The following is a 21,691-nucleotide window of genomic DNA, read 5'->3' on the forward strand; positions in this document are numbered from 1 at the left end:
GACCAGTTCTGGAGAACCGGTAGCAGAAATGTTGAGTAGTTCGGAGAACCGGTAGTAAAAATTCTGACTGGCCCCACCCCCATCTAGTCTCTGCCTCCCGAGTCCCAGCTGATCAGGAGGAAATGGGGATTTTACAGTATCCTTCCCCTGGAGTGGGGAGGGAATGGGGATTTTGCAGTATCCTTCCCCTGGAGTGGGGAGGGAATGGGGATTTTGCAGTATCCTTCCCCTGGAGTGGGGAGGGAATGGGGATTTTACAGTATCCTTCCCCTGGAGTGGGGAGGGAATGGGGATTTTACAGTATCCTTCCCCTGGAGTGGGGAGGGAATGGGGATTTTACAGTATCCTTCCCCTGGAGTGGGGAGGGAATGGGGATTTTACAGTATCCTTCCCCTGGAGTGGGGAGGGAATGGGGATTTTACAGTATCCTTCCCCTGGAGTGGGGAGGGAATGGAGATTTTACAGTATCCTTCCCCTGCCATGCCCACCAAGCCACGCCCACAGAACTGGTAGTACAAAAATTTTGAAACCAACCAACTGGTGAAGGTAAAGTGAGAAGCTGAAGGAGCCTAAGAGTAATAGAATTAACTTGCTGTGACATACCAGCTTCTGAGTATCTTTTCCCCTCCCAGTTCAAGTGAGCTCTTTCAGGTTGAGAGTTCAAACTTTTTGCTTGCTTTTCTGGGTGACTGTGTAAACAGGACAATGACCTGAATATAATCTTTCTTTTGAAGAGCTGGTTAGGAAGCCAGTGCTCAAGAGACATGGTGGGGCCAGCGATGGACATGACAATGATTAAGGCCGGATTTGGAATTTTATAGGTAAAACACTCACCGAAAACTTACCCATGCTAAAGTGCTAGAAAGGACAGGACAAGAGACTCCAAGGGGGACTTGTAGAATATTTGGTTAGAAGCAAAGGTATTCTTGACCTTAACTCCTGGTGACTCCCTGGACTGTCGGGAAACTCCCAGCCAGGCAAGGAGGAGGGATCAAGCGGGGAGTTAGTCTTGAGTTGTTGCACAGCAGCAAGAGACCAAGGTTTGACACCCTCTTAGAATAGAATAGAATAGAATAGAATAGAATAGAATAGAATAGAATAGAATAGAATAGAATAGAATAGAATAGAATAGAATAGAATAGAATTTTTATTGGCCAAATGTGATTGGACACACAAGATATTTGTCTTGGTGCATATGCTCTCAGAGTACATAAAAGAAAAGATACATTCATCAAGAATCAGAAGGTACAACACTTAACGATAGTCTTAGAGAACAGATAAGCAATCAAATCATATTAGGAAACAGTCGATATAAATTGTAAGGATACAAGCAACAAAGTTACAGTCATACAGTCATAAGTGGGAGGAGATGGTGGTGGGAACGATGAGAAGATTAATAGTAGTGCAGACTTAGTGAATAGTTTGACAGTGTTGAGGGAATTATTTGTTTAGCAGAGTGATGGCATTTGGGAAAAAACTGCTCTTGTGTCTAGTTGTTCTGGTGTGCAGTGCTCTATAGCATCGTTTTGAGGGTAGGAGTTGAAACAGTTTATGTCCAGGATGCGAGGGGTCTATAAATATTTTCACAGCCCTCTTTTTGACTCGGGCAGTATACAGGTCCTCAATGGAAGGCAGATTCCATGGGTCCTTATCTGTTTATTCACAAGAGAAGGCAAGTAGCCTGGGGAGATTCTTGTATTATAGGTAAAATACAATGAACCTGAACCCTTCATATATGGATCTGGTTGCTTGCACCTGACAGGGATGCCTTCATGTAGTTTTGATGGCTGTAATACAGAACGAATGGGCTAGTCCTACCTTCCAGGTAGTTGGTTCCCCTATTGTCCTGGAATTTCTAATCCAGGTGAAAACCAGGAGTAGAAGAAAGAGGAAATGGCCTTGAGGGACAGGAGGAAAAATTGCTACCAAGATATTGTCCAGATAAAAGGAACTTGAGTTTGAACAGGAATGTAACTTGAGGAAGCATCTCACACATGACCCTTCCTAGTTCTCCCAAAGATAAAGGGAGGGAGGGGGAAACATATTCAGACAAAAAGATTCTATTCCTATAGCTTTACAACAAAAACATTTGACCTGCATGTTATTGAATTCCTGGTCTGATCTATCTTGAAGGATTTACCTCAGGTTGTATGTGATTATAGTTAGCAAAATTTCTTAGGAGAATATTTGCCCTCTGCTTCCTGATGATCCAGTTTAGGAAACATACTTGCAAAAGAATCAATGCTTCTCCCAGTGCTTTCCAGTTCACCTGTGGGCAATTCATATCTTTCCAAGGGGGTCTGTTCTTAGCAGACTGGGCTAGGTAGAAGTTGTGCTATGTGATTCCAGATTTATTTGTCTCCTCTCTCCAGAACACCTGGGATTCAGTAACTCAGAAGACACCATGAAAAGCTGGATTCTTCTGTGCACCTTGCTGTTGATGGGTGAGACACTTCCTGCTCGGGTGCATCGTACACGGAGGGAACTGGCACCTGGATTGCACGAACAGGGGATACGGGATGCAGAAGGCTCGTACTGTGGCCGGCAGGATGCTTGTTGTCACGGGAGGGATGACGCCTGCACCATCCCCTACTTTGATACCCTTTGCTACTGTGATCTCTTCTGCAACCGAACCATCTCTGACTGTTGCCCTGATTTTTGGGAATACTGTTTGGGCATTGAACCACCATATCCAGTGCAGAAAGGTAAGCTGTGGATCTGAAGTTACACCTGATTTGAAGGTACTGCAGGAATTTCCTGCTGAATCAGAATAAGGTCTGGATTAAGGCCAACTGATGGATACCCCAAGCCTGTTCCCCTTGGCCCTTCCATTGGTTAAGTGACAAGATGCTAAGATTCCTTCAGGGCTGAAAACGGTGAAAAAATTAGAATAGAATTAGAATTAGAATTAAGAATAGAGGATAGAATAGAATGGAATGGAATGGAACGGAATTAGAATTAGAATTAGAAAAAGAATAAATAATAGAGAATAGAATAGAATAGAATAGAATAGAATAGAATAGAATAGAATAGAATGGAATGGAATGGAATGGAATGGAATGGAATGGAATGGAATGGAATGGAATGGAATAGAATAGAATAAATAGAATTCTTTATTGGCCAAGTGTGATTGGACACACAAGGAATTTGTCTTGGTGCATACGCTCTCAGTATACATAAAAGAAAAGATACATTCGTCAAGAATCATAAGGTACAACACTTAATGATAGTCATAGGGAAACAATATAAATCGTAAGGATACCAGCAACAAGGTTACAGTCATACAGTCATAAGCGGGAGGAGATGGGTGATAGGAACGATGAGAAGATTAATAGTAATGCAGACTTAGTAACTAATTTGACAGTATTGAGGGAATTATTTATTTAGCAGAGTGATGGCGTGATTGGGGGGGGGACTCTGTGGTTTCCCTTTCCCTTGGTATCCTAAGCACATCCTTACTCTAATGGTGAATGCAGGACTGATCAGAATGGAAAGAAGGTCTTTAAATCTTATAGTCTTACACCTTCTCTTACCACCAGTCTTATCCTGGGCTGTTACTTGCCATTAGTTGTTTGTTTGTTTGTTTATACTTGCAATTCAATAAAAGAGAATATTTGTAGTTCGGGGATGAACTGTGGGGCCAATGGTGTTCTCTGAGCTTGGTTGTTTTCCTGCAGATGTTTCATTACCCAACTAGGTAATAACATCAGTGCTGAAAGGGAGTGAGGTTTGCTGTCTGTTTATATATAACAGATTTGCTCTTTCAGCATTGGATGGGAGTGTGGTTTTCTTCTTGATAGTGTCTACCAAGAAGAAACTTGGAAAGCACAAAGAATTCCACACTTGCCATTCAATATACTTTTTTGCCCTCTCTGTGTGTATGCGAATGTACTTTTTAAAAGAAGTTTTGTTTTATATTTTTTTTCCCTTTTTACTTTGTTTTTCTTTTTTTAAAGGATTTATAATGTTCTTTTCTGCAATAGTAGTACAGTAATATAGCTTTGTATTTATTTATTATTTCAATTTTTAAAGCTACAGACTTGTGAACAACTCTGGTGGCTCACTAAGGATTAAAAATAAATAATGCATCCGTTAAAAGACAATGAGAGAAACTGACATGTTGTGGAGGGGAGGGGCATCACAACTATTATTTAATTGATATATAATATTACAAACTAGTCACTCATTTTTGTTTAAGGAGTGTTCACCCTTAGGATTTATAAACCTTTATAAATAAGTTCAAAAATTGAGCAGTGTGAATGTACAGTTGTATTGTTGCTTGCTAAATCCATATGGGTTTCCACCCACCCACATTTCAGAGGTCATTCCTGGGTTTATGAAACAGCCTTTCCAACAACCACAATCAGTCCCACCATGGATACAAGTCACTTCTGCAGCAACCTTCATCTTCCTTGGCCCCCAATAAGGAAAATCTGATTTTCTTGCTTTGGTACAATAGCTCTCTTTCTACTGGATTCCTAATGAAGAGGCTGGAAGTGATGCTCTCAGCAATCTGCCTTTTCTCTAAACCCAGGATATTAACCCAAATGCTGCTTTAAGAGATAGCAGAATAGAAGAGAAAGAATAGAGAAAGTAACAAAATCTAAAAATCTGCAAATAGTAGAATGATCGTGGCAAAAGAAAGCAAAGGTAATATCAATAGTAACAGGTGTCTTGAAGTGTAACCCAATCTAAACATCTGACTGACTATGCGGCAAACCATAATAAGTTATTAGGCAAAAAAATCCTGCAGGTAAGGAAATGCCTGTCTGGTCTACCACTCTTCTGAGAACTGTAGAGAAATAGTTCCCAAAAGTTAAGCCAGGGAATTTAAAAATTAAATTGGATTTGAACATTCTGTGATTGAAAGATGTCCTGTTCCATGCAGCTGAGGTCTCAGTACAACCCTTTACATTTTCAAGACCTGAAGTTTAACCTTCAAAATGTTTTTCTGGGTGGAAGTCTTGGATCAAATCAAACTTTGGATCCATTTCCACCCAACCTTGTTGAATAATGGTGGGGTTTTAAATACAGTTTAACTTTTACAAGCTTCCCACCACCCTTTGGATAGGTTAAAAAGCTCAGGCATTTTTCTGATCCATGTATATTTATGAGGGAGTGGGGTCCTGAAACTATAAGTAATTGTTCAGATGAAAAAGGGAGTGGGAGGCCAAAATTAGAAAACTCTGGGAGTTGAAGTCCACAAGTCTTAAAGTTGCCAAGGTTGGAGACCCCTGATCTGGAATGTCCAGGGCCTGTTGCCTGGAATCCTGGAAGTGATCGCCCAGAGGCTACCACCTGCGCAAATACTGTTCTAAGGAACAGTGTATTCCAGATGCAAGAGGGGAGAGATTGCCTGCCAAAGGGGAAAGTCTCCAACCTCTAGTTCCCCTGAATGAAAGATCACCCCATAATAAGCCAGGTTTTCCGCAAGCCATTGTATCATAAGCATTCAGGACAAACTGTGGCGGCCTCACTGGCATTGTGATGCCATTGCAAAAGTCATCCAGATGGTGTAATTTGCCTTGCAACTGATATCAACCACACAATTCATGCCATTTGTGCCATTACATGATGCATGTGATGCCACAGGCATACGTACGTACATACATACATACATACATACATACATACATACGCACATATCCATGATTTTGGCTAATAGCAGAACAAGGACTTTGCTGCCTCTTCAAAAAATTAATCTGAATCAGAGTCTGCAGCCGTGACAACTTTTAAGACTTGTGGACTTCAACCAGAGGTGGGTTTCAGCAGGTTCTGACCAGTTCTGGAGAACCGGTAGTAGAAATTTTGAGTAGTTTGGAGAACAGGTAGTAAAAATTCTGACTGGCCCTGCCCCCATCTATTCTCTGCCTCCCAAGTCCCAGCTGATCAGGAGGAAATGGGGATTTTGCAGTATCCTTCACCTGGATCGGAGAGGGAATGGAGATTTTACAGTATCCTTCCCCTGGAGTGGGGTGGGAATGGAGGTTTTGCAATAGCCTTCCCCTCCCATGCCCACCAAGCCATGCCACGCCCACCAAGGCACACCCACAGAACCGGTAGTAAAAAAAATTGAAACCCACCACTGGCTTCAACCCCAAGAATACCCTAGCCAGCATGGCCAGCTGGGGGATTTTGGGAGTTGAAGTCCATAAATCTGAAAGTTGCCAAGGTTGGACAGTTCTGGTCTAAATGCTGCGCCATCTTACAATATATAGAGTTCTGTAGACTAACTCTCTTTGTTCTGGCATCTTTTTTTCCCCCCCAGACTGCATTCGCAATGGTATCAAGTTCCATGCTGGAGCAACTTACCGTGATAATTGCAACCTATGGTAAGTCTTTAGTTTTGTTTGGGCTCTCAGTCTGTTTCTTCTCTCAGTTTTGCTCTGGCAGACAGGATGCTACACCTGTTGTGAATACACATTGGTTGCCAAGTGCTGAATTTTGATGAGTGATTGCAGGGATGCTGTGATGGTTGTAAGCACGAGGATTGGTTATAAGTCCCTTTTTCCAGTGCTGTTGTAACTTTGGATGGTTGTTAAACAAATGTTACCAAGTCAAGGACTGTATTCCCACAAGAGCCAAAAAAAATGAACCAGAATCCCACAATACATTGGAAGAAATTTTGCAGCACTTCCTTGGAAAAATAGAAAGGGACTCCTTGTGGTTAAAAGTTCAAATACTCTGGATCAGGGCCAGCTCTGGAGGTGGTCGTGGTCCCCCATGTTACTGGATGGCCAGAGAAAATGGCAAAGTGGTTAGAAAGTCCTCATTTAAATCAGGCATGTCCAACCTTGGCAAGTTTAAGATTTGTGACTTCAAGTCCCAGAATTCCCCAGCCAGTATAGAATTCTGGGAGCTGAAGTCCACGTCTTAAAGTCGCCAAGGTTGGACACCCCTAATTGAAATCTTCCCATTTTTAATCTCCTATCATGCCTTGGAGTTATGTGATGCTGGATGCTCTGGGAAATGTAACATGGTAGCTTCCCACCTCCCAGTCAAATAGGGGGTTGAAGAGAAGCAACAAACCTGGTTTGTTCAAGGACTTTTCTCAACCCACCATCTGTTCAGGGAAAACCAGATTCTAACCTTGGGCTTGTTGTGGGTTAATGAGTCAATGTGCAGTCCAAAGCAGCCTTTTTTAATCGGAATCCCTTCCAGAAGTATTGGACTACAACACCCACTCAGTGATTCTGTGGGCTGAAGAATAACGAGAACTGTAACTTAATACAGCTGACAGTCCTCCCCAAATCAGTGCGATGCCCATGAGTTTGAAGGGCTGCAAAACTGCCGATCTCTACATAATAGATCTGGAAGTTGTGTTCTGAGAATTCCCTGCCAACACTTAAGAGTGGGGACTCTGGGTGTTGTAGTTCCATAGTATTAAAAAAAAAAAGACAAAATGAAGGCAAGGCACATCTCCTCATCTCTTTTTCCATTCTTTCCATTCTCCCGATTCTCCCTCTCTTGCCCCACCCTTGTTTCCAATGCCTTCCCCCTCTGAAATGAGCTTAGAGGTCCTATAAAAGGAATGAAGGCCATAAGGCCAAGGACTGCCTTAAAGGTCTAGGGTGGGGGTGTACTTCCTAGTAGGGCCTGTGGGTCTGTTTATGGTTGGGAGCAAAGGGGAGAAACTTTGAAATGGAGAGGAATTTGAATTATGTGCGTTCCCAAGTGCCCGGGGCTCCTGACTACTCCGAGCCACACAGATACACTGAACAGAACTGGGCACGACAGCTTTGAAACTGGAGTTTCAGCTGCCATCCGTCTCATTTCCACTGACTGCCTTTCATACAAACTGCTCAATACAGTTCCTTGAGGAACTGATTTCTGGATTTAGCCAAGATGCTGAGTCCTAAACCAAGGAACAGCCTGGATTCACACCACCACTTAGCTGTGTTAGAGGAAAAAAAACAACAACAACCAAGTGAAAATCAACTAGGTTTCAGAAATTGAATCACAGCTAGATTGTTCACTGTCCCAGTTCAGAGGGTTTGTTTATTTATTTATTTATTTATTTTGTCACATTTCTATGCTGCCCAACTCCCAAGGGACTCTGGGCGATTATATGAATACAGCCACAGGCTAAAGTGGATGAAATGGAAACAACAATCTTAATTTTGTCAACAATCAGTTCAGAAAAGGTGGGATTATTCTTTCAAAATCATGGGAGAGAATTTCTTCCCTGCTGAATCTGGGGCTGTTCTTCGAAGCAGGTGTCGAATCAGGAGAGTTCTGATCTGCAAGCCAGAATCGGAGCCACCAACTGGCCAAGCTGGGTCTCTCTCTTGACCTCAGAAGCACCAGACTTCAGAAAGTCTGGTTTCCAGCTGGCATTTCCTTAAAGGACTTCCCACCTTGGGATGCTTCCAGAAACCGGCCTCTCTCAGCACCAACTCTCAGAAAAACGTACGAGCTGCTTTTTGCTAACCCAGTCCATAAAAGGAGAAACGTTTGCTGTCACTGGAGGGTTAGGGGGAGGGAAGAAGGGGGGAGGGTATGGATTTTTGGACCAAATGAAAATGCCAAGCATTGCATGAAGGGTAGCTAATACTGCTTGGGGCTCCTTGTCAAAGAGGCAAAAAGTTTTTAATCAGTGTTTCTTAATCTTCTGTGAAAGGGAGAGTTGTATTCCACATGGCCAAGGTGGCTGCTTAAATGCAGCTCCATCCCCCAGATGCAGCCTGCACAGTTACCATCCCCAACCTGGGCCCTGCCAGATGTGTTGGACCGTGACTCCCTTTCCCAGCCAGCCAGCAAAGCCAAATTTGGACAGCGCCCTTCAAAGGAAGCCAGACGTAGAGGATGATATTTAATATCACGTCAGAATTTCCATGCCATTATTCTGTAAAATTCATTTCTGCACCGATAAAGAAGAATATTTGTAGCTGGAAGTGAGAGGTCCTTGGTGCTTTCTGAGCTTGGATGTTTCCTTGCAGGACATTTCATTACCCAAACTAACACTGTTACTGGTAGCACTGATGACATTACCTAGTTGGGTAATGAAATATCTGTAAGAAAACAAGCTCAGAGAGCACCAAGGACCTCTCATTACTGCATATCCTGGTGATGGCCATTAACCTGAATGGCTTTAAGAGGGGCTAGTACAATACTTTGGCCATCTAATGAGGAGGAAGGACTCACTGGAGAAGAGCTTAATGCTGGGAAAGATTGAGGGCAAAAGAAGAAGGGGACGATAGAGAATGAGGTGGCTGGATGGAGTCACTGAAGCAGTCGGCGTGAGTTTAAATGGACTCCAAAGGATGGTAGAGGACAGGAAGGCCTGGAGGAACGTTGTCCAGGGGGCCGCGATGGGTTGGACAGGACTTCGCAACTAACAACAACAACAAAGAGGGGCAGGGCTAAATTCATGAAGGCAAAGGTCCATGAAAGGTTTTAACCAGTGGTGGGTTTCAATTTTTTTTACTACCGGTTCTGTGGGCGTGGCTTGGTGGGCGTGGCATGACTTGGTGGGCATGGTTTGGTGGGCATGGCAGGGGAAGGTTACTGCAAAATCCCCATTTCCTCCCGTTCAGCTGGGACTCGGGAGGCAGAGAATAGATGGGGGCAGGGCCAGCCAGAGGTGGTATTTGCAGGTTCTCTGAACTACTCAAAATTTCTGCTACCGGTTCGCCAGAACCGGTCAGAACCAGCTGAATACCACCTCTGGTTTTAACGTTTCAATGGTATTTCTGGGTTGGGGGCACCTTTCCTCAATATTACCATCCTCAACAGGCACCCTCAACAGCAATGAACTTCTAAGTCGATATCTTAGCTTGTTTCAGCAAGACTTTTCTGATAACTCCAGCTTTTGAAAACCAGAGACCAAGATCTTAACGTGTATGAGTGTGTGTGTGTATGTACATGCACCTTTGAGTCAGTGTTGACTCCTGGCAACTGCCTGGACAGATCCTTGCAGTTTTCTTGGAAAGATTTTGGAAGTCGTTTGCCATTGCCTTCTTCCTAGGGTGAGAGAGTGAGACAGAGGTCACCCAGCTGGCATTCATGGCTAAGGCAGGACTAGAACTCACAGTGTCCTGCAGGGGTGGGTTCTAATTATCTTTACTACCGGTTCACAATGGGACCGCGTGTGCATGTGCGCTTTGCTCGCTCGTGTGTGCTTCTGCTCATGCGCAGTTCACCCATGATGACATCGTGGCGGGTGGGAGGAGCCTCCCACCGGTTTTACTACCGGTTCTATAGAACCGGACCAAACCAGGAGCGACCACCACTGGTCTCCTGGTCTCTATTCCAGTGCTTAACCACTAGACTGGCTCTCTTCTCCTGTTCTACTCCCCAGCTAATACCTTCCTCTATTACAGCATTTCTCAACCTTGGTAGCTTGAAGATGGGTGGACTTCAACTCCCAGAATCCCCCAGCCAGCAGCACTGGCTGGGGGATTCTGGGAGTTGAAGTCCACCCATCTTCAAGCTTCCAAGGTTGAGAAACACCGCTCTATTAGGTTTAAACTGTGTAAATCCAAGCTTAACGAGGCTTCAAAACTAGAAATTAGTTCATCCATAAAAAATAATAGGGATTTCTTGGGAAGCAAAGCTACTGCTGTCTCTGTAGTTGGGGTCAGAAAGCTGCTAAACCCACTTTGTTTTGGAAGGTTCCCTGCAGTTTTCTTGGCAAGATTTTGGAAGTGGCTTGCCATTGCCTTCTTCTTAGGGCCAAGAGGGAGAGGGACTGGCCCAGAATTACCCAGTTGGCTTTGTGCCCAAGGCAGGACTAGAATTCCCATTATCCCAGTTTTTAGCCTGGTGCCTTAACCACTATAGCAAACTGACCCTCAGGTTCCCTGATTAGGCACTGAAGTGCCTAGTTCTGAAGGCACATTAAACAAATTGAAACAGGATCCTAGCAATATTCAAGGATATTTTGTGTGGGAACAGAAGCAAATAAATAAAGGGAAAAAAGGGAAAGTTTGAGGAGAGAGGAGATATCCTGCCCCCCAGTCAATTACAGGAGTTAGCAAGGATTTCTTCCTTGCTTCTCATGCAGTAGAACTAGCCACGGGGTGAAATCTACTTACCTTCCCTACTGGTTCAGAAGTGTGCACATCGCGTGCGTGCACTCGCTCCCCTTGCCCCATTGTCACGTCTGAGTTTTGACCCTCTGCGCATGCACAGAAGGCTTTGCACATGTGCAGAGGGTTAAAGCCAGGAAGTAATGACGTCCGGGCGGGTGGGCGGAGCCTCGTGCTACTGCCGCTACCAGTTCATCAAACCACATGCCGCCGGCACTACCGGTTCGCGCGAACTGGACAGAACTGGCAGGATTTCACCACTGACTAGCCTATTTCCAGGCTGGACAGAAAAAGCCTAAGTGCAGCTTCTTTGGGAGTAAAAATATCTGAAGTTCTCTCTTCATTTGCAAAGTTTATATTTGCAGCCTGTAGAATTTGTGTGTTATTGACAGCAGACTAAGCATGACTACCAGCCTTCTGTTACGCATGCCATATTGTGTATTAGATATTGTATTTCCTTTTATGTGCTCTGTGTCTGTGACCCATAATAAAGTTAAGTAAGTAGAACTAGTTTTAATGAAGTGAAATTGCAGGAAAGCTGTTTTTCCAGAACGTTAGGCCACAGCCTTAACGGTGCAATCGGTCTGACAATTAAAGTTATTTTTTTCCCAAAAAAAATCCACTTAGTTCCCTGACTGCTTATCTAATTCAGACTTTTGTAGCTTGTAGTCCATGCTCAGTACTTATACTAAGAGAGCTAATTTGGTCTAGTGGTGAAGGCGGCAAGCTAGAAACCAGCCGATCATGAGTTCTAGTCCTGCCTTAGGCATGAAAGCTGGTAGGATAACTTTGGGCCAATCACCAAGAAGTTGTGAGTTCTAGTTCTGCTTTAGGCATGAAAGCCAGTTGAATCAGTCACTCTTTTGCAGCACAACTCATGTCACAGGTTTGTTGATGTGGGAAAAAGGCTGTTAGGTATATTTGCCACCTTGAGTTATTTATCAAAATAATAAAGGTGGGATACAAATAAATACAGAATTTTTTTTTTTTAATTTGATTCATATGCCGCCCTTCTCCGGAGACTCAGGGCGGCTTACAGTGCGTTAAGCAATAGCCTTCATACTTTTGTTTATTTTATACAAAGTCAGCTTTTATACAAAGTCAGAATGAAATTATTGGGTTTACTCCTGCTAGGAAGCTACTGGGAGAAAGTACACCAAAGCATCACATGGGAACACCAAGCATGGCGATTATAACTTGGGCATGATGAATCTGATGAAAGAATTATGAAATGGACTAGATCCCATTGTGCTATCTAAGCAGGGGTGAAATCCAGCAGGTTCTGACAGGTTCTAGAGAACCGGTAGCGGAAATTTTGAGCAGTTCAGAGAACCGGCAAATATCACCTCTGGCTGGCCCCAGAGTGGGGAGGGAATGGGGATTTTGCATTATCCTTCCCTTGCCATGCCCACCAAGCCACGCCCACCCACCAAGCCATGCCCACAGGTAACAGTTACAGAGTTGGAAGGGACCTTGGAGGTCATCTAATCCAACCCCTGCTCATGCAGGAGAACTATACGAGGGATTCGACCCGCCGAACTGCCAACCTTTCTGATCGACAAGCTCAGTGTCTTAGCCACTCAGCCACCTAACTGGTAGTAAAAAAAAATGGATTTCACCACTGTATCTAAGGTCTAGTGCAGTGTTTCTCAACCTTGGTAGCTTGAAGATGGGTGGACTTCAACTCCCAGAATCCCCCAGTCCACCCATCTTCAAGCTACCAAGGTTGAGAAACACTGGTCTAGTGGATGCCCAATTAGTTGAGCTTGGTAGATCCCTAAAAACCAAGGAGGTTTGAAAGACCCAGGAAGAAGGTGAATAGAAGCTTTTCAAGGATTGTTAAGGCTGCAATCTGGAAGTCAAAATGCTTCCTAAGAGAAAGCCATGGCCGACCTACTCTGTGTGGCTGCCAAGAAAACCACCTCACTCCATCCATGATGTCAGCAGGAATTGTACTTGACATGAAGGAGACTGAATGGGCAATGCATAAAGGAGAAGTGGGAAGGAGGGGGTGCCCCTGTCTCCACTTCTCTCCAAAGATTATTGATGGGCAGGAAAGGACTGATGTCATTTTTTTCCTTTTTTAGTAACTTACATCAAACACACAGGAGTAAAGGGGAATGTTGCAGCTTGCGTGTGTCCTTATGCCTGTCTGACCCAGAACATTGGCCTGAAAAGAAACAGCAGCTTGAAGACTGAATGTAGTCTTCCTTTTAAACCCCATTTACTTCTCCTGCTGTTAAACCTTTGCACTCCCGTTCTAGACCCAGCAGCTTTTTTGCAGTAGGTTTGCCAACGGAGCACATGGACACAGTCGCTCAAGAAACAAACACACATTGAATAAATGTTAAATTAGGATTTATGGGGAAGGCTGCTTTGAAATGTTATATTAATATACACAAAAGATTAAATGTTAAAGTAGGATTTATTATATAGTTTTAAAGTGGAAGGTTGTTTTGAAATGTTGTAATAATATACAGATATAAGTTTGGGGGAGGAGAAAAAGGGCAGATTATTGCTAAATTGGGAGTTATAATAATATTATGCTAAATTAGAAGTTATCATACAATGTTATAGTAGAATGGTTTTTTTTTTTGAAATGTATGGTAAAAGGGGGAATTAACAATATTAATAATATTATTAGCAAGTAAGGGTCAGTATTTAGAGGAGGGAGTAAGGGGATGGTAAAATATTATATAATCTGTTATGAATTAGGTTTTTGTTGTGAAGAAGTCACAGGGGGGGATGGGTGGTGAGGGGGGGTTAGGGAGGAGGGGGGGAGAAAAATGGGGGGAAAATTTGTATTTGAAAACTTTTTCAATAAAAAAAAAGAAACAAACACACAAATGAGTTTTTAGGGCAATTCATAAATAATAATAATAATAATAATAATAATAATAATAATAATAATAATAATAATAATAGACATTGCCATACTTGGTGACAGCAGAATCGATGAGAAACAACATGAAAAAGTCACCAGATATCAGGACTTGAGAATCGAACTGCAGAGACTCTGGCATAAACCAGTGCAGGTGGTTCCAGTGGTACTGGGCACACTGGGGGCTGTGCCTAAAGACCTAGGCAAGCGCTTAAAAACAATTGGCGCTGACAAGATCACCATTGGTCAGCTGCAGAAGGCCACCTTACTGGGATCTGCTCGCATAATCCGCCAATACATCACACAGTCCTAAACACTTGGGAAGTGTTCGACTAGTGATTTGGGATACGAAATTCAACATGGTCATCTCGTTTGCTATGTATACTGTAATAATAATAATAATAATAATAATAATAATAATAATAATAATAATAATAATAATAATATGTTAATGTCCAAATTGAGTGGAGGAAACATCATAAAAGCCATAAATACCTGGGCTATACCTGTGATTAGATACTCTGCAGGAATAATTGACTGGACCCAGATGGAGTTAGACAATTTGGACAGAAAAACAAGGAAGCTTATGACAATGAATCATGCCTTGCACCCTAAAAGTGATGTTGACCGATTATATTTACCAAGAGCAGAGGGTGGTCGAGGACTCCTACTAGTAAAGCAGACTGTGGAAGAAGAAAAACGCAGCTTGAATGATTACATCCAGAAAAGTGAAGAACCAATGATTAAGGAAGTAAATAAAGGAGGCCTTTTAAAGACAACTAAAACAAAAGCAGAATATAAGAAAGAAGTAATTGAGCAGCGAGCTGAAAATTGGAAACACAAAGCTCTGCATGGCCAATACTTGAAAAGTATTGAAGGCAAAGCTGACCAGAAACTAACTTGGAACTGGTTAAGATCAGGAGTACTGAAAAAAGAAACAGAAAGCTTTATTTTGGCAGCTCAAGAACAAGCCCTAGCCACAAACTGCATGAAGGCAAAAATTCAACATGTTACCACCAACAGCAAATGCCGCCTCTGCAATGAAAAAGATGAGACAGTCGACCACCTGATCAGTGGGTGCAGCAAAATTTCACAAACTGACTACCTACAACGCCATGACCGTGTTGCTAAAATCATTCACTGGAAATTGTGCCAGAAGTTTGGATTTGAATACAGCAAAAAACACTGGGAACATCAGGTTGAGAAAGTTTTAGAGAATGAGAAACTCAAGATCTTGTGGGACTTTAGGATTCAGACTGACAGGCACTTGGTCCACAACACACCTGACATAACAGTAGTTGAAAAGAAAAAAGTATGGTTCATTGACATTGCAATACCTGGTGATGCACGGATTGAAGATAAGCAGCAAGAAAAAATCACAAAGTACCGGGACTTGCAAATTGAAGTTGAGCGACTGTGGAAAAAGAAATCGTGTGTTGTCCCAATTGTAATTGGAGCCCTTGGAGCAATCCCCAAAGGGCTACCCCGCTATTTAGAAATTCTAAATTTACTGGACTTGAACATTTTGACTCTACAAAAAACCACCTTACTCGGAACAGCTTACATCCTCTGACGATACCTTAACAGTTCCTAGGTCTTTGGTTAGGACTTGAGCTGCTGAGCTATTAACCAGCCTCAAAGGCTGTGAATCTCACTAAAGATTAACCAATAATAATAATAACAACTTTATTGTCATTGTACGTGTATACACAGTATACCCATACAATGAAATTCACTTAACACCCAAAGACCAGGTCCAACACACATAACAATCCCCAAACACAACCCCACCCACCAGAAATTCCCCACCCTTAAACCACCCAAACATCCACACAACAGAACAAGTAATGTTGTCCAACAGCTCACTGATGGTTGCCCTTGAGTTCATTGTTGAGTGCAATTATAGCTCTGGGATAAAAACTATTCAGAAAACATGTGGTCTGAGTTTTAATTGTTCTGTATCTTCTGCCAGAAGGCAACAGTCCAAAAAGATGGGAAGAGTCTCTGAGAATGTTCTTCAACTTCTTCAAACAGCGTGATTTGAAGATGTCGTCCAGGCTGGTAGCTTTACCTCTTGCACAGCAAGTCAAGATCTGCCCTTGAAAAGGTGGTGGAGCTGAGATCCCAGTGGAAAGAGCTTTTTAAAAATATCCTTTTATTTTTAAATTTTATTTCCTCCACCAAAGATAAAAAACAAAACAATTAATTATTGCTGAGCCCTCCTCGCACTCCCCACACCTCCTTCATCCGTCTTGGTTCCGTTTCCTGGAAACAAACAGCAGGAGATTATTTGATCTTTGTTAGATGGCCTCACTAAATGGTACAGGAATCGCTGAAGTCTAAAAGTGTTGAGGCATTCTGGATACTTGCCAGATCACACATGGTCCCTGAGCTGTTACTTTTGTATTATTGGTTTAAATCAGTGTTCCTCAGCATGCTGGCTGGGGAATTCTGGGAACTGAGGTCCACGTAAAGTTGCCATATTTGATGAACACTTGTTTAAGTAGTCCAAAAGTTTTTTTTTTTTTGTGGTATGATGTATGGTTTCACTCAACCCCCTTAAGAAGATTGGTGCCAACCCATGCAGCTGTTTGGCACAATATGCTAGATTAGGTTGGTTGGTTGGTTGGTTTTAATCTTGAACAGTTCATTATGATAAAAACATTTTTACCCCAATCCTTCTCAATATAGTATGTGCAAAGTCAGAGAATGGGTTAATCAGATTAAGAGTCTGAATGCAGCCAATGGAAAAAATCAGGTAAAAATCTGTTCTGTGTAACATGTAGTTTGGCACAAAGTTTTGGCTATCTCTCGATCAGTCCTGCCCCCTTTCCTTTCCTTTCCTTTCCTTTCCTTTCCTTTCCTTTCCTTTCCTTTCCTTTCCTTTCCTTTCCTTTCCTTCCCTTCCCGTCCCGTCCCGTCCCTTCCCTTCCCTTCCCTTCCCTTCCCTTCCCTTCCCTTCCCTTCCCTTCCTGTTCTGCCCCAGCTATGGACCCCAAAGAACGCAGCACACACAAAGTCCGTTCAAACCTTAGTTTACTAAATAAACCAGTCTTTTACAACAACGGCTGTTAATTAATTGCATTAACAGCCGTCAAGAATTCAAAGAATAATGACTGAAAGCTTACTATGGTTGGCAGAATTCCCAGAAGCAATTTGCAGGAAGCTGATAAGATAAGCAAGACAAGACACGAAGGTATGTGAACGAAGTTGTTCCCTGCAAATTGCTTCAGTCGGCATTCCTCTTTAAATAGATTAAGGGAGTGGCCAATTAGCCCCAAGCCTTACTCTCGAGGAGACCTCCTCCTGAGGAGCCACTCCTGCCTTTAGGCAGCTCTGCATGCCCGTGCATCGAGAAGAGGCTCCTCCTCTTCGTCCTCTTCACTTATGGGAGCTTCTGGAGGTTCTGAAGGCCCTGGCTGAATCCCGGCCTCTGGCACCACATCTTCTCCAGCCTCCTCATTGTCCGACTCGAGTGCCAGCTGCACAGGCTGCTGGCGCAGCACCACACCAGCCTCCTCGCTGTCAGAATCAGCTACTAACTGCACAGGCTGCCTACGGGCCACAATACTTCCCTTCATCTTCCTTTCCTTCTTTTCCCACTCTTTCCCCCATCTTGGACTGCTCTACTCCTATCTTGACAGTTGCGTGAAACACCAGGCATTGCCTTATTTGATACTCCCAAACCAACAACAGGTCAAAAACATGTCATCTAAATATACAGAGAATCCTCGATTTACAACCATTCATTTAGCAACTGTTTGAAATTACAATGGCACTGAAAAAGTGATTTACGATGGGTTCTTGCACTTACAACCTTCATATCACTCCACCCAGTCATGTGATCAAAATTCAGGCGCTTGGCACGTATTTATAATGGTTGCAGCATCACCTGATCATCCTTTGCAAGCTTCCCAGCCGCTTCTGACAAGCAAAGCCAATGAGGGAAAGTCACATTTGCCTAACAACAGATTATTCATTTAAAAACAGCAGTGATTTGCTTATAAACGTGCGAGAAAAGATTATAATATGAGGTATGACTGATTTAACAGCTGTCTTGCTTCGCAATGGAAGTTCTGGTCCCAATTTTGGTCACACATTGAGGATTACCTATAATTGCAGATCTCAGATTTGGGTTTGGGATTAACTCAGTCTCCTTTTGAGTCCTTAATGATCCTTTCTGCGTCTTTTCTCCACAGTACTTGCAATGGGCATGGCAAATGGGAGTGTGAAAACCGTGTCTGTCTTATCAATGGGGACATGATCGATGCCATCAACAGAGGGAATTATGGGTAAGAACAAAAATTCTATTCTTTGAATTGATGGAGCATGGGCTGAACTGAAGAATTTGGGTCGCATCCCAGATGCTTTTGTAGATCAATTCAAAATCAAAACCATGGGCGTTTGTAAAACCATCGCTGGGAATTAAGGCTCATGTTTTCTGAACCAGTTGGAACAAACCAGCTGCCTTAGATCTGAGTTCCCCAACTTTTCCGGCTTTGTGGAGAGGGGATGGGTCTGCATTTGCACACATGCACACAGGCAGCTCCGTTTGCATGAGCAGCACACACATGCTCCTGCCACTCATGCGAATGGTGTGTGCATGCATGTGCTTGCCCGTTGCTCACACAAGTGGGGATGAACGTGTATGTGTATGTGCTCTCCTGTTGTTTCTGTGACCCAGTTCCAAATTCCTCACAGCCCACTAGTGGGCTGCGGTCCAGAGGTGTAGGACCAGAAGTGGGTTCTACTTACTTTTGCTACCGGTTCACAACGGGATCGCGCGCGTATGCCAGCTTCGCTCGCGTGTGTGCCTTACTTCTGCACATGCACAGATCGCTGATGACAACATCCAGGGCAGTGGGTGGGGCCTCCCTCCGGTTTTACTACCGGTTCTTGCGAACCGGTCCGAACCAGGAGCAACCCACCACTGTCCGGGACCCCTGCCTTAGATGCTTAACCCATTCACTAGTTCAGGCTCCAGGAAGAGCAGGACTTCTGCTTTTCATTCTGAGCTAATTAGCAACCAGGAAAGAGGGAACCAAACTCATCTTACAACAGATTCCAGATGTTACAACCTGAGATGGAAATGTTACCATGGCTCATTCTGAGTATTCTTCCTTGGCAGAGACAAGCTTTGTCTTTTTAGCAGATTGTCTTCTGTCTTTCTTTAGCTGGAGAGCTTCCAACTACAGCCAGTTCTGGGGGATGACACTGGAGGAGGGCATTCGGTATCGACTTGGCACCATCAAGCCTCCCACATCTGTCATGAATATGAATGAGCTTCATGTAAGTGGTTTTCTCATTTATTTGTTAGATTTATTCTGATTTTCTGGCAGGAACTTCACCTGGGGTGCACAGTTTTCATCCTCTAGTTTCATCCCTACAAGCTATAATCTTCAAGTAGACTGGGATGATGTTTCTACACAACATATTCTTTGAAGAGCTAGTAGTTTCATTCACACAACCCATTGGTTCTTTTAAACTTTAGTAAAGGTAAAGGTTCCCGCACATATATGCTAGTCGTTCCCGACTCTAGGGGGCGATGCTCATCTCCGTTTCAAAGCTGAAGAGCCAGCGCTGTCCGAAGACATCTACGTGGTCATGTGGCTGGCATGACTAAATGCCAAAGGGGCACGGAACACTGTTCCCTTCCCACCAAAGGTGGTCCTTATTTTTCTACTTGCATTTTTTAACGTGCTTTTGAACTGCTAGGTTGACAGAAGCTGGGACAAGTAACGGGAGCTCACCTCATTACGCTGCACTAGGGATTCGAACCGCTGAACTGCCGACCTTTCGATCGACAAGCTCAGCGTCTTAGTCCCTGAACCACCGCATCCCCTTTTTTAAACTTTAGTTAAGGTTTTTGGAAGGGAGAGTAGATGGGTGTTTGTGGTTTAGGGTATTACACAAATCCAGAAAGTGAATTAATTCATAATTAGATCCCCTTTGTTATGAGAACCAAGCTGCAAACTTAGTCTACCATCTTTTAGATTGGTTGATATGGTCTATGTGGCCTATGAGTGCAATATGGGTTTGCTTTGATTTTGATTATGTAAAGATTCAGTGTAGTACATTAGTCCAGAAACTGGTTAGTTAAATAATTAGGTAAATGAATTGTGTGGAAGTATTAGGACCAGTCTTGAAATTACCTGAATAAAACAAGAAGGAGAGGAGACAGACATCATTTGATTCACAGAGCCCTTGAAGGGCAAATGCTTTATGGCGGTGGTTTTTGTGGGAATTGAAGGAACTGGGTCCATTCAGTAAATCCAGGTTCAGTTTGCTATGTTGTACCAAGATAGCTCTTCAGTGTTTTAAAATCCTCGGAGGAAAAGTCGAATCTAAGCGGAATATAGTAAATATTTCATGCCACATTTGTAGCAGTGATATCCAAGGACTAGGAAGAGTGCTGTTCCATTATGTTGACTTCTGGCATTTGACACAGTAGAATGTCCAGACTGTTGCAATGTACACATTGAAGGGAAGACACACGCATACACATACAAACGCACCCCTCAGCTTTGGCATCTCTACAAAACGTGGAATGCTGGTTGTAATCTCTTGAATCAATAACAGGAGTGGCAAGAAGGTCAGGAACGAAAATATCATGTTTTGGAATCTGTCCCATGAAAGAGAAAAATGCTTTGAACATTGAGATGTTTTGTAAGCCTACAGCCTTGGGGATCTGATACCACCCTGCTGCTGCCTAGGGGTGTGGAAATGTGTGTAGACTCCACCACTTGTCCTCTTACAGCCTGCATATTCATCAATAAAAGGATTGCAAAACTTGCTCAAGTTCCTGCTAAATCCTAAATCTATTCTGAAAATTGTTGTTACTTTGAGAAATGGACAAGAGAAAAGCATATTGTTGATTGAATAGATCAGTATTTCTCAGTGGTGAAATCTATTTTTTTTTTACTACAGGTTCTGTGGGCATGGCTTGGTGGGCGTGGCAGGGGAAGGATACTGCAAAAGCTCCATTCCCACCCCACTCCAGGGGGAGGGATATTGCAAAATCCCCTTTCCCTCCCCACTCCAGGGGAAGGATACTGCAAAATTCCCATTCCCTCCCCACTCCTGGGGGAAAGATATTGCAAAATCCCCATTCCCTCCCCACTCTTGGGGGAAGGATATTGCAAAATCTCCATTCCCCCCCCATTCTGGGGCCAGCCAGAGGTGGTATTTGCCGGTTCTCCAAACTACTCAAAATTTCCGCTACCGATTCTCCAGAACCTGTCAGAACCTGCTGGATTTCACCCCTGGTATTTCTCAATTTTGGCAATCTTAAACTGTGTGGACTTCAACTCCCAGAATTCCCGAACTGGTATGCTGGTTGGGGAATTCTGGGAGTTGAAGTCCACACAGCTTAAAGTTGCCACCTTGATAAACATTGGAGTAGATACTCTGCGGGGTAGGGTTCAAAATAGAAAAATGGTAGGTTTGACGCTGCAATGTAAGTTCAACCTCTTCTTCGTATGTGTCTTTCACAACATATCTAAAAAAGTGGAGCTCCAATCATACTGTTGTGGCTGCTCATCTTAAACTTTTTACCCTCCTTGTACCACTGCTCCTCTTGCTCTGTTATTGACAAGGGTTGAGTGTCTCCATTCCAAGTTGCCATAAAGGAGAACAACCATTTTGCGGAAAGTTTTATGGAACAGCAGTTCCTGCTGTGGGGGATCTGGTTGGGATCTCAGAATGTTCATAGCCCTTCCCCCCCCCATCACACTTTTCCTACGACTCCTGGGAAAATTGTTGTTTTTATTGAGTGATTCAT

At 43.3% G+C, this 21,691-nt stretch overlaps 1 protein-coding gene across 3 annotated transcripts in view; it reads left to right on the forward strand.

Annotated features, from left to right (window-relative positions):
- The window catches only part of TINAGL1 (tubulointerstitial nephritis antigen like 1), a 49,746-nt gene that overhangs the window by 2,868 nt on the left and 25,187 nt on the right, over positions 1–21,691 (forward strand). For 2 of the 3 annotated variants that reach the window (XM_034413356.3, XM_034413354.3), the window contains exons 2-6: positions 735–821; positions 2,373–2,705; positions 6,269–6,332; positions 18,111–18,203; positions 19,086–19,200. In XM_034413356.3, the coding sequence (XP_034269247.1) occupies positions 2,405–2,705; positions 6,269–6,332; positions 18,111–18,203; positions 19,086–19,200 (573 nt within the window). In that variant the 5' untranslated portion in view covers positions 735–821; positions 2,373–2,404. The remainder of the gene's footprint in view (positions 1–734; positions 822–2,372; positions 2,706–6,268; positions 6,333–18,110; positions 18,204–19,085; positions 19,201–21,691) is intronic. The other variant, XM_034413353.3, reaches the window with a different exon arrangement.

This window comes from Pantherophis guttatus, chromosome 10 (genome assembly GCF_059756535.1).
Source record: "Pantherophis guttatus breed Tessera chromosome 10, ASM5975653v1, whole genome shotgun sequence".
Classification (NCBI taxonomy): Eukaryota; Metazoa; Chordata; class Lepidosauria; order Squamata; family Colubridae; genus Pantherophis; species Pantherophis guttatus.